The following is a 17,060-nucleotide window of genomic DNA, read 5'->3' as shown; positions in this document are numbered from 1 at the left end:
TTATTATGCTAAAAATAAACTTTAAACCTTAAGTACAGGCATAAATTTCAATATAAATTTAATATCATATATTTTCAATTTACTATTTTATCAATCAAACTCAACAAATATAAAAATAAAAACAGAATAAAAAATATAATTAATATCACTATTAATAAAGTAAATTAGAATGAAATAATCTAACAAATAAATTAGAACAATAAAGTCCGAGAAATTACATGTCTGCACTTGAGGATTAAATCTTAAAATTACAAAATATTTACATTTATTTATTTATATAATACATAATATATAAAAGATGCTTAATATTATTAGCAATAAGCTTTGGTATTTGGTATTTTTCAGATCTGAAATGATTTTCCATTATATAGATTATAGGAAGATATATATAATGTAAATTTCTGTCCTCTTCTCTTACATTAATTTTACACTAAAATCTTTATTTTTAAACATTGATCGATGTAAATTTATTATATAAATAAACATAGAGACAAATAATGTTGAAGATAAAATATAAACTTTAGTATAAAAAGAAAAATTATTTACTACATATATTTGCGAAAATATGGGATAATATACTTATTTGGCTACAATGCTCTTCAAATATTACAATGTATTGCAAACAAAATATTTAAATATTTGATAAATATTAATAATAAATGAATAATAGCAAGCTCTTAGTACTTTCTATTTTTATTATATAAATTGTATAGATCTAAATGTAATTTCAGCATTTCTATTTATGTTATATTAATTATTAGATGCGCACTGCAACTTTCTTATTTTATCATTAAACTTTTCAAATTTTTTTAATTAATAAAAAGAGTTACATTATATTAAATATATATATATATATATATATATATATATATATATATATATATATATATATATATTTAATATAATGTAACTCTTTTTATTAATTAAAAAAATTTGAAAAGTTTAATGATAAAATAAGAAAGTTGCATATATATATATATATATGGTGTGTGTGTGTGTGTGTGTGTGTGTGTGTGTGGATGTGTGAGAAAAAAAGTTTTAGCTTATGTCTGTTTCAAATAAAATTTACAAGAAATACAAACATAAAAAAACAAGACAAATTAATCCTATCCTTTAATATACATAATTAATTCTTAAAATGTTATAGGAGATTATAATTATCTAAGATCTTATTAGTTTTTTATTTTGATATAAAAAATATTAAACTAAAAGACTAGAAATATAGAAATTTGATGAAATATCCTTTGAAAGAGTTAAACATTTAAATTTCAACAAAAAATATTTGAGATTTATCTTTAGATTACAATGATCTAAATAATATATATATTAGATTTATTAATAATTGTTCTAATTTTGAAAATAATTATATACAATAAAATAAGAAAATTTGCAGAATATTGTATATATAATTATTCTTTTAGCATTAACACATAAGATATATTTATATAATTATATAATATATTTATAAATAATTATATTTATAAATATGTATTATATATTTATATTAAATATATATATTTGAATAAAAAATTTGTAAGATACATGTCTAAACTACTTTGTTGAGAGAAGACTATTCTTTTTTTTAAACTACATATTTAAATGTTAATATTTAGAGACATTATATAAATCTCTGTATATTGCATCATTATTGCAATTATTTTTAATCTAGATTGAGAGTAATATATAAAGATGAGTAAAATGAGATATATTGTTTATAATATAATAATTATATATTGATAATAAATATATATCAATCTGAATTACTCTCAAACTAACTCTTATTAATGAAAATCATTATTTATATCAATAAAACATATTGTTTTTTAAAAGTGTTATTAATATCTATAAAGTAAATTATTTTCATAAAATGATATAATTCAAACAAAAATGTGAAGTTATAGTCTATTTTCATATAAAATAAACTTACGTATATATGTTTGGAGATTCTGCTAATTTACTGTAAATTGTATAATTAGTTTTGTTATTATTAGACAAGTAAAAATAAGTAAATAACTATCTACTTTGATTGTTTGATGGCAGTGTGCTTTGAGTAGGAGAAGCACTATCCTTACAAACTTTGGCAGTCATTTCAGCTAATGGTTCTAGTTCTTTAGGATTAATTAAATCAAATTCTGTTACAAAGTAATAGAAATGCTTATAGCATGTATTCACGTGTGCTTCCTAAAATAATAGTGATATATTCAGAGATTTATATATAATATAGTAAAATATTAAAATTAAAGATCTACTTACTGCTCCTATTGCTACAATGCGATCAAAATGATGGATGTATACATGGACAAAAACTCTAAAGAGACGTGTTAAGATTTTTCTGCATAATGGTACAAATGTTTTAGGAAATGGCACATCTGTAATAAAAAAACAATTTTCTTTTATATGTTTTAGCAAAATAGGATTAATTATTGTTGAGCAATGCTATAGATATAAGATAAATGTAACAACCTGTTGATACTGGAAAAACTGTTTCATTATTAATTTGAGCTTCAGTCCAATCCATAAGAAGAGTAACATACTGTGGTGCTGGTAATGCTGTTGGCTTTTTATATTTTTCACCATCTGCCCACAAATATTCAAAACGTGCTCCACCACTCATTGTTGGACATGATGCTGAATCGCAATACTCAGATACAGTACCATATATAAGATTTATTCTATTAAAAAAGTCCACAACTAGAAAAAGAAAAAGTAAATAATTATTGTTGTTCTTTCAATATATAAACGAAAAGTGGGATTGAAACATTTGATATATCTTTTTAATTTAGTATAATATGAAAATAAGCACTATATAACAATGTATCTTTGAATATTTCCAATAAAATTTTTAATATTAACAAATCTTTTCACAATTATTAAATATTTATATATACCATGAACAGCAATCCAATCATTTAAATCTTCTCCAGGTGGTAATTTTACAACAGCTCTTAAGTTGATACCAGAATTAAGGGAAGCTTGAGCTTGTTTATGTAAAGAATAACGTAATGTTCCATGAGCAAATTTCTTCTTTGGTCTAAATGTCTGCAATTAAAACATACATGAATATATGAATATGGCTTGTATATGTACAAATATACTTCTAATGTTTATATGATATAAGAATAAAAATTTTCTGAATTTTTATGATACATTTTGTAACATATCTTAAACAATAATATCACATAGAGATAATTATGACATAGGTTATTACAAGTTGTAAGAAATCAATATTTTAGTTCAGTTTGTCTTAAAATTTATCTAATTAATAACTTTTGTTTACCTTTCCTTTCTGGAAGAATTCTATAAAGCCACTTAATGTAGTCATTGTATAAAAATTGTATTATTCTCAGTTATATTCTCATAAAAAAAACCCCAAGAAACCGGCAGGCAGCACGCACTTGGCACAATTATATATAAGGCTTTTCAATTCAAATTTTCATAACGTCATATTTATTTGTATTGTCGAAAAAACCACAAGTAAAAATCTTTCACGCAGCTATCCACGTAGACAAAAATACAAGAGATTTATTGAAATTATTTATTGAAATTATTTATCCGAGACTGCTCGTGTTGCAATCAAAACTCCAATGCATTACACTCTTGTTTTACAACTGAAGACAATAAATTTATAACAGCGTGGTGTATATTATAAAATGTGACTAAAAATATAAGTAGAATTATTTACGGCTTTGACTTGCATGGCTTAGCGAATTCGTTACCTGCGCTATGCACCTGACTAGCTTTTGGTGCATAATTAAGGCTTTGTACCAGAAAGAAGACTGAGAGATGTCATGGCCTGTTTTTAGGTGATCCCTGAAAGCGATACTCCCTCTATGGACATTGAAAACGTGGACATGAACTACAAAGCCAATGTCCATGAATGTTCTCAGAGGGTAATATATAATGTGCACAATTTCTGGTTTTGTTCCGTGCTATGTGCACGAAATGCCGGTAGCACCAGAGTATAACAATTAAGACACTTATGTATATAAATTGATAGTAAATAAATTATTCAATCGCGAAAGATACTGTAATCTTCCAATGTAATGTTCAAAGATGAAATAAATATTTTTCTATATTTATTGCCATATTTATATATTTTTATTTACAAAACACAAAATGCCTGCTGTGGAATAAAAACATTTTTAACCGTATTTCTATAAATCTTAATTAGCAGTAAACTGATCTTTGATATTTATTAATCATTTTTTTAATTATTTAAAAATTTAATTATTAATACATGTATAGAATTTGTCAAATTAATCACTGATTCTTCTAAAGTTTTTATAATTAAGATTCGAAAAATATAGATGTTGTAAAATATTTTAAATGTCTCTTCCTTTATATAAAATATAAAGAATTCATATGTTCCATTTTAATATAGCCAACATTATTTATATACTTTTATTATAATTTTCATATCAGCATAATATTTTTATGCTTAATACTTTATATAATACAATGTACTAAATTATAAAATTTAATATAATTAAAAATAGTATTACTATTAATAAATAGATTGTATGCATATTGCATACTGTCTTTTAGTTTCTAATCATTTCCAATCACTATGCATTTCTACACATATCTAATATATTCTCTTCTTCGAGGATTATTATGGTTTATTGTATCCCTTTGTGTTAACATCATAAAGATTACCATCACTTGTCATGCTTATTCTTTCCCTGGCAAAAATGAGACGTTTGTTTGGCGTTTACATGAACGTTTGTAGAAGTTCGTCGAGAGTTTAAAAACGATTAGTAAAGAGTTTGTAGAACAAAAATTGCAACACTGCAGCGTTTAAAAGACGTTTGTACGTTATAGCGTAATCGTAAACGTTTGAAAAGTCTGAGTAAACTCTGTACACGAAGATGTATCAACGTTTACTGAACGTACTCTGAAAAATGTTACCTCAGCATTGGAAAACTTTCATGTAACATTATATAAAGAGTTTGTAGAACAAAAATTGCAACACTGCAGCGTTTGATAAGCATTCAAAACCCAACAGCGTTATGTAAGTGCTTTTACAAAGTTTGAAAAGCATATAAACTCTCAGAAAACCCTCACTCAACGGTTGTTAACGCTTTATAAAGTTTCTTATTTTCGCCAGGGTTCCTATAGAGTCCATCGGAATACTTTCTTTGTTCTCAGGTATAGATATTCAAATCACTGTAGTTGCCTTTTTCTATTTTCTCGATTATTGTCTCTTTCTTTCATTTTATTCAAAAATATTAAGATAATTAATATAATATATATTTATATAATTTTGGTATCTCTATTAGTGACTCTTCCCCTTTGACTTGTCCGGCATGACTGACCTTACCGGTAACTACGGCCGATATTCATAATTCACTCTTATATTTAAGATCGTCTTAAGTAAGTTGGAATATAACTATTTTACTAACTAAACAAAATCTTAAAAAGCAATTTAAGATTATACTTAAAATGACCTTAAATATAAGACTAATCTATATGAATATCGGCGTATATTACCGCCGGCATAGGTCTCAGGTTCATGAGAGTACTCAAACCTCCCCACCCCTGGCAAATGCCTTCGTTAAGGTAGAGAAACATCGAGGAAAAATTTTTTTTTATTTCTGTTTTATTTTATTTTTTATTTTCTTTTAATACAGAGTTTCTAAACAGAAAATATAATACATATATATTACATAATTATAATATATACAACGTAAATTACAATTAATTTGCAATTACATAAAAAACACATTACAAAATAAATTACAAATTAAATTATTAACTAACATAAAAAATATTAACATAAACATACTAACATAAACATATTAAATTATTAATTAACATAAAAATAATTACATTACAAATATATTTATTACAAAATATATGACAAAATATAATACAAATATAATATAAAATATAATTCAAAATTTAATACAAAATAATTTATTACATGGAATAATTTATTACACGAAAATGTCCAAAATATACGTATAATATAAAATTTACTAAAAATTTTTACATAATCCAGACGAGACTGATCAGCGAAGATTAATTACGCGACATTTTATATAACGTAAATAATCGTGATCAAAAGAGTCATTAATAAAATTATTAATCGTTTCTTCGATTGTAGAAGAAAGTATTTGCATTACTGACGCATTTTGTGTAGATTATCAAAGGAAATATTCAAAACGCGAAAAGATAGAATAAGCTTTGAAATCAACAATTAAATTACTAAATAATTCGCGATTTAAAATTCGCGAGAAAACGCGAATAAATAAATCGACAATAATCGGAATATTCGATTGCGATATGTATAATTTTAATAATATAATCGGAGCACCTAATAGACACGCGCGATATAATTACTATCACGCACAAGTGCAAAGATATTTCGACAGATATTTAAGGTCTGTAATATTTGCGAATTTATTTGCGATTAATACGCTATTTTATATAAATATCGCGATTAAAAAATACATATTGAAAATACATACATCTCGCGCATGATTAGTTAAATGAAATAAAATAAATCTGAAGAATTTACAATTTTAAATATAATTAACATATAATTAAAAAATCGCGTTGTTTCCACGTATAAATCAACGATTAAATTATAAGATAATGTTAAATTATAAGAAAAATCGCGATTTAAAATTCTTGAAAAAACGCGACGAATAAATAAATCGATAATATTCGGAATATCCGATTGTGATATGTATACCTTTTATAATATAATAATTGGAGCGCCTCAATAGATATTATAACCGCGCGCGATATAATTATTATCACATAATATTTACGAATACAGTACTCACTGTCCCAGTCAATTGCGAATCTTTATAAGATAAATCGCGATTCGAATTCACGAAAAAACGCGACGAATAAATAAGTCCATAATATGCGGAATATTTGATCGCGATACGTATAATTTTTACAATTGTGATTTAAAATTCGCGATAAAACGCGACGAATAAATAAATCGATAATATTCAAAATATTCAATTGCAGATACCCGAGTGACATACCGGTAATCCGATAAAAAGAGGAGCGATCTTAAAAATGGAGAACGATTAACATCTTGTTTCTACATCAGATTTCGCAAGATCAATCTGCGAAGAAAAGTTAAGTGATCCATTGAACGTCGGGAATTTCACTGTAGGAGGGAACGAATCCTGGATCTTCCGGACTATTTCCGATAGCAATGATTTCAGTATTAAATCAAAGACAATTACCCCTCGTTATTATTTTCAATTCACGAAATTGATATTCACGTCAGAAAACATGTTCTTCCATTACTAAGAAATATATTTTTTTATTGAAAATTAAATGGATATAACGACCTTTTTTTTATTGAAATGTGATTACGAACGATTATATTTATAAATAATAAAATACATGCATTATTGGAGTTTGTGTTAAATGTGCGAACACATAATTTGGGGTACCGTCGCGCGCGAGACGAATCGAACCCGATAACAGCAAGATTTAAAAATTTCAATTCGAATAGTGTTTAAAATAAAATAAATGAAATAATTTTAAATATATAATTAATTCTAAACTAATTATGTAGATTCTTATTCTTGTAACGTTTAAATTAATAATTTTTTTTTCTTTTAATCAATCTTACTGATATAGGGGTACCCATTCGATTCGTCTCTAAATTTTTAAGTATTCGCACATTTTATGTAAGATTCATGTATAATTTTGCGTATATATAATATATTACATTAACAAAAATTATAAAAATATTCTGGATACGTTAATTTGTGCATGTATTTTAAATAATCTTATAAAAATAATTAATAATTAATAAAATATATTCGTTCGTAATCATTTTTATCATAAAAATTAATAAAAATTAATTAAATTAAGAAATTATTTAAAAAATTAAAATTTATACACAACGCTATATCCATATTTAATCTACTATTAAATCTTTCTGGCATTATATGGACAATAATAATACCAATCCTAATAATGAAGAACATTTTTTAACGAAGAAAAGAAAAGATACATTTCTCTCATCTAAATATATATTATTTAAATTAATTCGACGTTAAAGAAGCGTATCGTCGTTGAATTACTACCGAAATCATTGCTTTCGGAAATTGCCAGGAAAACCTGGGATTAGTTTCAATCTTACAATAAAAATTCCCAAATTTTAACAGGGCACCGAAATAGTCGTCGCGAATGGATCTCACAAGAACCGGTGAGAAATAATTCTCCATGATAAAAATCGTTTCGACTCCTCGGCGGTACGAGCTACGCAATTTTTATTAACGTTTATTTAACGGAAGGAACAACGATAACTCTTTTATTAAAACAACAATCTCGTATAAGAATGCGAAAAGAACGCGGGAAAAACACGGTGATTTCGCAACCGTAATTTATTAATTTATTTATGAATATTTTCCGATACAAAATTCGTAAATACAAATATAACTGAAAAAACAAATTAATAAATTTATAATAATTAACTCGTGATTCTATAATATCGAAGATGATCGTTAAATTTTGTGAAGCTAATATTTAATCGTTGACTTATCACATCGAATCTTCACTCTTATTCGATAATTCTGTATATTTAATTAGCAATATTTAGGAATATTATCTGACGAGAGGGACAGCGATAAAAATCTTTTGTTAAAATGATAATTTTGTATAAGAACTTGTATTAAAAATTTTATATTTGATCGCGCGATGTATATATTTAATATGTATATCTATACTTTAGACGGCACTCTCGATTTCGGTACGAGCGAAAATCCCATTTTACTTATGAGAATCAACTTCGAGCCAACCGGTCGGGATTGCAACGATACAACGTGCAAGGACTAAGCCCAAACCGGAAAGAAGACGAGACGATTGACGGAAATAGAGGAAAATGAAGTTCACCAACTCTTTTTCGCGCATAATTGTCCTATCTCGTATCGAACCTGGACCCGCTAAGCACGATTTCAGGTGCTCCGCCCGGACATATTATGCCTCCCGCGGTTGCTATATGCTACACCAGGCTAGTAGACGGCAAAAGAAGAGGATACCCACATTTTTTAAATGCTTACATTCAGCAATTTAGAAAATGGGGAGGCAACCTCTTTTACCGAGCGAAAATCGTGCCTAGGGGAATCCACTCGACTCCTCGACAGGGTTAACACACGCAGTGCGTGTGGCTGTAGACGAGCAAAGAGAAGGGACCCATTGACGACCATTCCGAGCAATCGATCGAGTTCTAACTAATTCGGGCCGAATCACTTGACGAAGCACGAAGCAAGAGTGTACGTTGCATAGCAACGTGTGCAAACTCGAAACATCCCAGTTAGTTGGCATCGAAAGTAGAGACTCGCGACAATAAGGAAATTGGGATTTTTATACGAAAAATCCAACGCGGAAGCGCGAAAACGCGACGACGCGAGAATATTACAACGCGGAAATGCCGCCGTTCGCGACACGTTGACGGCACCGACGATGGAAAGTCGATGACGCAATGTAATTCTTTTATTAAAACGACAATTTCGTCTAAGAAGTACGCGAAAAAGAACGTGGGAAAAACACGGTGTTTTTTGCAACCGTAATTTATTAATTTATTTATGAATGTTTTCCGATACGAAAATCGTAAATACAAATATAACTGAAAAGCAAATTATTAAATTCATAATAATTAACTCGCGATCCTATAATAGCGAAGGTGACGCGAAGAGAACGCGGAAAGAACACGGTATTTTCGCAATCATAATTTAATAATTTATTTTAAGAATATTCAGTTCCGCGCGATATGGAATTCATAAATAGATAAATCTAACGGAAAGCATATCATTAAATTTACAATAATTGACTCGCGATTCTACATTTTATATAAAAATTTTCCGAATTTATTAATGACTCTTTGATATGAAAATATAAACAGTTATTCTTTTACGAATATTTCAAAAATATATACTATAGATACAAATATGTTAATTTAACTAATTAATACTACACGTATACTTACGTATAATCATATATATACATATAATATATACGTATAATCATTATACGTATATTTTCGATAATTTTTCGTGTAATTTACATAAGAATGTATTCACGTAATTTACAATCGTAAATACAATTTTATGTAGTATAATTATAGTTATAATTGTATTTTATACAACTATGTCAATAATTAAAAATATCAATATTAGATTATAATTAATATACAATTATAACTATTTACAATTTATAAAACACAATTTATTAATTACAAAGTACAATTTACAAAATATAATTTATGATGTTATCAATATCAAATAAATGTGCTCGATTTATTCAAATGTTTAATAACATAAATAATTTGATATTGATAACATTAACATTTGGACTTAATATTATAGCTATATATTAATTTACACATTTATATGATATATTTTTAATTTTTAAAATCAAATATAACATGCTAAAATATATCTTGAACATTTATAATTATGCAATTTGTTTAATCTTCTTGAAAATAATTTTGATAATTTAAATTTCTTTTTAAAACATTTTTAAAAATAAATTCAATTTAATTTTTTAAGAATAATTTTAAATTATTACAAAGAATTACAAAAGTATCCAAAATATACGTATAATATAAAATTTATTAAAAATTTCTACATAGTCCAAACAAGGCTGATTAGCGATGATGAATTACGCGATATTTATTATTAATAATCGACATACAATAATAGAATTTAAGAATAGAGAGAGAAATTAGTTTTATATAAATAACGCTTAAACTTAAATAATCGTGATCAAAAGGGTCATTAATAAAATTATTGATAGTTTTTCCGATTGTGAAAAAAAGTATTTGCATTACTGGCGCATTTTATGTAGATTATTAATATTCAAAACGCGAAAAGATAGATCAAGCTTCGATGTAAATCAATGATTAAAGTACAAGATAAATAACAATTTAAAATTCGCGAGAGAGCGATAACGAATAAATAAGTCGATTATTAGGAATAGTTGATTACGATATGCGTAATTTTTGTAATATGATAATCGAAACCGCTAATAGACAGCGCGCGACATAATTATTATCAAACAAATGCGAAGATATTTCGAGACATTTGAGATTTATAATATTTGCGAATATAGAATTTATTACAAATTTTTAGAAGATAAATTGCGATTTACAATTCGCGAGAAGACGCGACAAATAAATAAATCGACAATATTCGGAATATTTGATTGCGATATGTATAATTTTAATAATATAATCGGAGCACCTAATAGACACGCGCGATATAATTACTATCACGCACAAGTGCAAAGATATTTCGACAGATATTTAAGGTCTGTAATATTTGCGAATTTATTTGCGATTAATACGCTATTTTATAGAAATATCGCGATTGAAAAATACATATTGAAAATACATGCATCTCGCGCATGATTAGTTAAATGAAATAAAATGAATCTTAAGACTTTACAATTTTGAATATAATTAACATATAATTAAAAAATCGCGTTGTTCGCCACGTTTAATAAAGAATAACGGCACAAATAATTTTATCAAAATCCCTCTCTAATAATTTAACTATCTAACTATATCTCTAACTATCGATGTATTAGTAGAGTTTAATAAGATTTATATAATAATTTAAATAATCGCGATTAATCATTAATAAAATTATCGGTCATCTTCTTAAATAGTAAAAAAAAAATATTTGCACTACTAGCGAAGACTATGAAAGACAATATTCAAAGACGTGGAAAGATAGACAAGGTTTCGACGTATAAGTCAACGATTAAATTATAAGATAAATCGCGATTTAAAATTCCCGAGAAAACGCGACGAATAAATATAATAATCGAAGCTCTCAATAGACACGAGCGCGATATAATTATTATCACGTAAATATAGAAAATAGAAAATATTTCGACAAACATTTGAGGTCTGTAATGTTTGTGAATATGCAATTCACCGACCGATTTACTTGCGAATTTTTATAAGATAAATCGTGATTTAAAATTCGCGATAAAACGCGACGAATAAATAAATCGATAATATTCAAAATATTCAATTGCAGATACCCGAGTGACATACTGGTAATCCGATAAAAAGAGGAGCGATCATAAAAATGGAGAACGATTAACATCTTGTTTCTACATCAGATTTCGCAAGATCAATCTGCGAAGAAAAGTTAAGTGATCCATTGAACGTCGGGAATTTCACTGTAGGAGGGAACGAATCCTGGATCTTCCGGACTATTCCCGATAGCAATGATTTCAGTATTAAATCAAAGACAATTATCCCTCGTCATTATTTTCAATTCGCGAAATTGATATTCACGTCAGAAAACATGTTCTTCCATTACTAAGAAATATATTTCTTTATTGAAAATTAAATGGATATAACGACCTTCTTTATTGAAATGTGATTACGAACGATTATATCTATAAATAATAAAATACATGCATTATTGAAGTTTGTGTTAAATGTGCGAACACAATTTGGGGTACCGTCGCGCGCGAGACGAATCGAACCCGATAACAGCAAGATTTAAAAAATTTCAATTCGAATAGTGTTCAAAATAAAATAAATGAAATAATTTTAAATATATAATTAATTCTAGATTAATTATCTAGATTCTTATTCTTGTAACGTTTAAATTAATAATTTTTTTTTCTTTTAATCAATATCTTACTGATATAGGGGTACCCATTCGATTCGTCTCTAAATTTTTAAGTATTCGCACATTTTATGTAAAATTTCATGTATAATTTCGCGTATATATAATATATTATATTAACAAAAATTATAAAAATATTTTGGATACGTTAATTTATGCATGTATTTTAAATAATTTTTTCAAATTAATTAATAATTAACAAAATATATTCGTTCGTAATCATTTTTATCATAAAAATTAATAAAAATTAATTAAATTATGAAATTATTTAAAAAATTAAAATTTATACACAACGCTATATCCATATTTAATCTACTATTAAATCTTTCTGGCATTATATAGACAATAATAACATCAATCCTAATAATGAAGAACATTTTTTAACGAAGAAAAGAAAAGATACATTTCTCTCATCTAAATATATATTATTTAAATTAATTCGACGTTAAAGAAGCGTATCGTCGTTGAATTACTACCGAAATCATTGCTTTCGGAAATTGCCAGGAAAACCTGGGATTAGTTCCAATCTTACAATAAAAATTTCCAATTTTTAACAGGGCACCGCGAACTAGACGTCGCGAATGGATCTCAAGAACCGGTGAGAAATAATTCTCCATGATAAAAATCGTTTCGACTCCTCGGCGGTACGAGCCACGCAACTTTTATTAACGTTTATTTAACGGAAGGAACAACGATAACTCTTTCATTAAAACGACAATCTCGTCTAAGAAAAAGAAGAATGCGAAAAGAACGCGGGAAAAATAAGATGATTTCGCAACCGTAATTTATTAATTTATTTATGAATATTTTCCGATACGAAATTCGTCTTCGAAAATCCCATTTCACTTACGACAATCAGCTTCGAGCCAACAGGTCGGGATTGCAACGATACAACGTGCAAGGACTAAGCCCAAACCGGAAAGAAGACGAAACGATTGACGGAAATAGAGGAAAATGAAGTTCACCAACTCTTTTTCGCGCATAATTATCCTATCTCGTATCGAACCTGGACCCGCTAAGCACGATTTCAGGTGCTCCGCCCGGACATATTATGCCTCCCGCGGTTGCTATATGCTACACCAGGCTAGTAGACGGCAAAAGAAGAGGATACCCACATTTTTTAAATGCTTACATTCAGCAATTTAGAAAATGGGGAGGCAACCCCTTTTACCGAGCGAAAATCGTGCCTAGGGGATTCCACTCGACTCCTCGACAGGGTTAACACACGCAGTGCGTGTGGCTGTAGACGAGCAAAGAGAAGGGACCCATTGACGACCATTCCGAGCAATCGATCGAGTTCTAACTAATTCGGGCCGAATCACTTGACGAAGCACGAAACAAGAGTGTACGTTGCATAGCAACGTGTGCAAACTCGAAACATCCCAGTTAGTTGGCATCGGAAGTAGAGACTCGCGACAATAAGGAAATTGGGATTTTTATAAAATCGAACGCGGAAGCGCGAAAACGCGACGACGCGAGAATACTACAACGCGGAAATGCAGTAACGAAATGCCGCCGTCCGCGACACGTTGACGGCACCGACGATGGAAAGTCGATGACGCAATGTAACTCTTTTATTAAAACGACAACCTCGTCTAAGAACGCCAAAAAGAATGCGGTAGAACGTGGTGTTTTCGCTACCGTAATTTATTAATTTATTTATGAATATTTTCCGATACAAAATTCGTAAATATAACTGAAAAAACAAATTATTAAATTTATAATAATTAACTCGCGATCCTATAATATCGAAGGTGATCGTTAAATTTTGTGAAGCTAATATTTAATCGTTGACTTATCACATCAAATCTTCACACTCTTATTCGATAATTCTTTATATTTAATTAGCAATATTTAGGAATATTATCTGACGAGAGGGATAGCGATAAAATTCTTTTGTTAAAACGGTAATCCTTTATAAGGACGCGGAAAAAACGCAAAAAGAACGCGAAAAGAACGCGAAAAGAACCCGGAAAGAACGCGAAAAGAACTCGGAAAGAACGCGAAAAGAACACGGTATTTTCGCAATCATAATTTAATAATTTATTTTAAGAATATTCAGCTCCGCGCGATATGGAATTCATAAATAGATAAATCTAACGGAAATCATATCATTAAATTTATAGAGATTATATCGACTTTCAATGACTATCATCAACGTTTGACATTTACACATGAAACTGAGTATGATTCGCGTATTAGTTTTTTGGACACGACTGTTATTCGCTCGGATGGTCGGCTTTTGATGGATTGGTACAGAAAACCTACTTGTTCTAATAGATACACTAATTTTTATTCCAAACATCCGTTTAAATATAAAATTAACACCATTTATAGCCTTGTTGACCACGCAATTTTATTATCCGACGTTCGATTTCATTTTAAGAACATCGATATTATTAAACAGATTCTTTCCAACAATTGTTTTCCAACTCAAATTACTAACCGTTACGTTAAAAAAAGACTAGAATTTTTAAAACACCGCGACAATGTAAATATGAATACGGAATGTGATAATGCGACTACATCATTTTACATTTCGTTGCCGTTTGTAGAGGGCTTGAGTGATGAGATTAGTCGCCTTTTCAAAAATGTTGATCTGAAGGTTGTCTATAATGTACCTAATAAACTGAATTCATTAATTAAACGTGGAAAAGATAGATTGCCTATTAATAACAGGACTGAGGTTGTTTACAAGTTAAACTGTAAAAATTGTAATATGTCATATATTGGCCAAACAAAAAGACATTTAGGCACTCGTATCAAAGAACATTGCAACAACATTAAATTGCACGAAAGCAATCTTTCTGTGGTTAGCAAACATAAATTGGAACTTAATCATGACTTCGATTGGTCAACACCGGTTATTCTACATAATGAGAGACATGTGAGAAAGAGGGAAATTGCTGAAATGTTTTTCATCAAAAAGTCTGACAACACTGTTAACTTACAAAAGGACACTGAAAGTTTAAACGATATTTATGATAGACTAATAAAGGTGGTTTAGTCTTTCTCTTTGTGTTGGATCGAGAGGTCGACATGACTTGACACAGTGATTTCTTTATTTCTCACCACGTATTAGTTACCTAAGATAATGTATGTATATGATTTTTTCTTCTTTCTCCATTTTTTTGGTCACATTTTATTGTAATTCATTTATTGTTTATATTATATGTAATAATTTTAGTTCACTTGATAAGGACCAAAACCCATGGTCGAAACGTTGTGAATTTTCCATCAATAAATATTGCCGGTGTGGTCGATTAAATTACTTTCATTTATTTTATCTACTGGCGACGTTCAAGAATTTATCATTAATATATAATTAACATAAAAATTGCATTATCGCCATGTTTAATAGAAAATAAGGAATGATTTTATTAAAATCCCTTTAAAAATCGATATAATAATTACAGTTTAATAAGGTTTATATAATGTAAACAATTGCAATTAAAACAGTCATTAATAAAATTATCGGTCGTCTTTTAAATAGTAAAAAAAAATATATGCATTACTAGCGCAGACTATTAAAGACAATATATTCGATTTATTCAAATATTTAATAACATAAATAATTTAATATTATTTAACTTAATACACATATATTTTTAATATATTTTTAATATATTTTTAATATATTTTTAATATATTTTTGAAATAAAATATAACATGTTAAGATATTTCTTAAACATTAATAATTATACAATTTCTTTAATATTCCTGAAAATTTTGAAAATTTAAATTTCATTTTTAAAACATTTTTATTTATATTTTAACATGTTATATTTATTTTTACAAAATTTTTAAAGATAAATTCAATTTAATTTTTTTAAATAATTTTAATTTATACCTAGGATTATTGGAATATTAAAAGAATTGAAAGAAATAATGATCTTAACAACCCTATGAGTCCTAACAACCTTATGATCTTAACAACCCTATGAATTCTAACAAAACCCTATTTCCTGATTAACTAAAATTATTCGAGATTTGGGGAACCTATCTCTAATCATATATATTTTAATCAATACCCTAATTACATTCCCTAACCGCGTATCCTAACCGCGTGCGAGCTTTTCTTCAGGCCAGTTGACCCCTACCTTTTGTTGATCCTGGCCACTTTCTCGTTCGATCTCTAATCAGAGATCGAAAAAGGAGATAAACACTCCTTTCTTTTGCCGGCTAATTACCGGCAAATGAGCGTAAATATTTCACGCTTATCGTAACGATCATGAGATTTTACAATCGTTAAATATTTCAATATAACTTTATTTTAACTAAAATAAAGCCAAAAAATTTCAATAACAAATTTCTATATATTATATTAAATTGCTAACACGACTATTGGTAAGTCATTTATTATCATGTTACAAGTTATTTAATGAATTAATCATTTGGCTTTATATTAAGTTAAAGTAAAGTTTAAAACTAATA

The 17,060-nt window shown here is 27.7% G+C and overlaps 1 protein-coding gene across 2 annotated transcripts; it reads right to left on the bottom strand.

Annotated features, from left to right (window-relative positions):
- Positions 1-1,657: 1,657 nt before the first annotated feature.
- Positions 1,658-3,762, bottom strand: Mob3 (MOB kinase activator 3). Of its 2 annotated transcripts, XM_083081351.1 has the most exons (6): positions 3,683-3,762; positions 3,278-3,608; positions 2,889-3,039; positions 2,464-2,691; positions 2,254-2,369; positions 1,658-2,181 (listed from the first exon to the last, which is right to left on the bottom strand). In XM_083081351.1, the coding sequence occupies exons 2-6, from the start codon at positions 3,320-3,322 to the stop codon at positions 2,014-2,016; spliced, it is 708 nt and encodes a 235-aa protein (XP_082937477.1). In that variant the 5' UTR covers positions 3,323-3,608; positions 3,683-3,762; the 3' UTR covers positions 1,658-2,013. The 2 variants fall into 2 exon arrangements, with proteins under 2 accessions (XP_082937477.1, XP_082937476.1); XM_083081350.1 differs by having other exon boundaries at positions 3,278-3,756.
- Positions 3,763-17,060: the final 13,298 nt, after the last annotated feature.

The sequence above is a fragment of the Camponotus vicinus genome, unplaced genomic scaffold, assembly GCF_025532165.1.
Source record: "Camponotus vicinus isolate PSW18456_S1 unplaced genomic scaffold, iyCamVici1.0 SCAF_11, whole genome shotgun sequence".
In the NCBI taxonomy this organism is placed as follows: Eukaryota; Metazoa; Arthropoda; class Insecta; order Hymenoptera; family Formicidae; genus Camponotus; species Camponotus vicinus.
Note: the sequence above shows the minus strand (reverse complement) of the source record. Positions and strands in the feature narration are given on the sequence as shown.

Coding starts and splice junctions, on each gene's coding strand:
- Mob3 (XM_083081351.1), bottom strand. CDS start 3,322: ATGACTACATTAAGTGGCTTTATAGAATTCTTCCAGAAAGGAAAG. Junction 3,040..3,277: donor AATTCTTCCAGAAAGGAAAG/GTAAACAAAAGT, acceptor TTTTAATTGCAG/ACATTTAGACCAAAGAAGAA. Junction 2,370..2,463: donor AGTTTTTCCAGTATCAACAG/GTTGTTACATTT, acceptor TTTTTATTACAG/ATGTGCCATTTCCTAAAACA.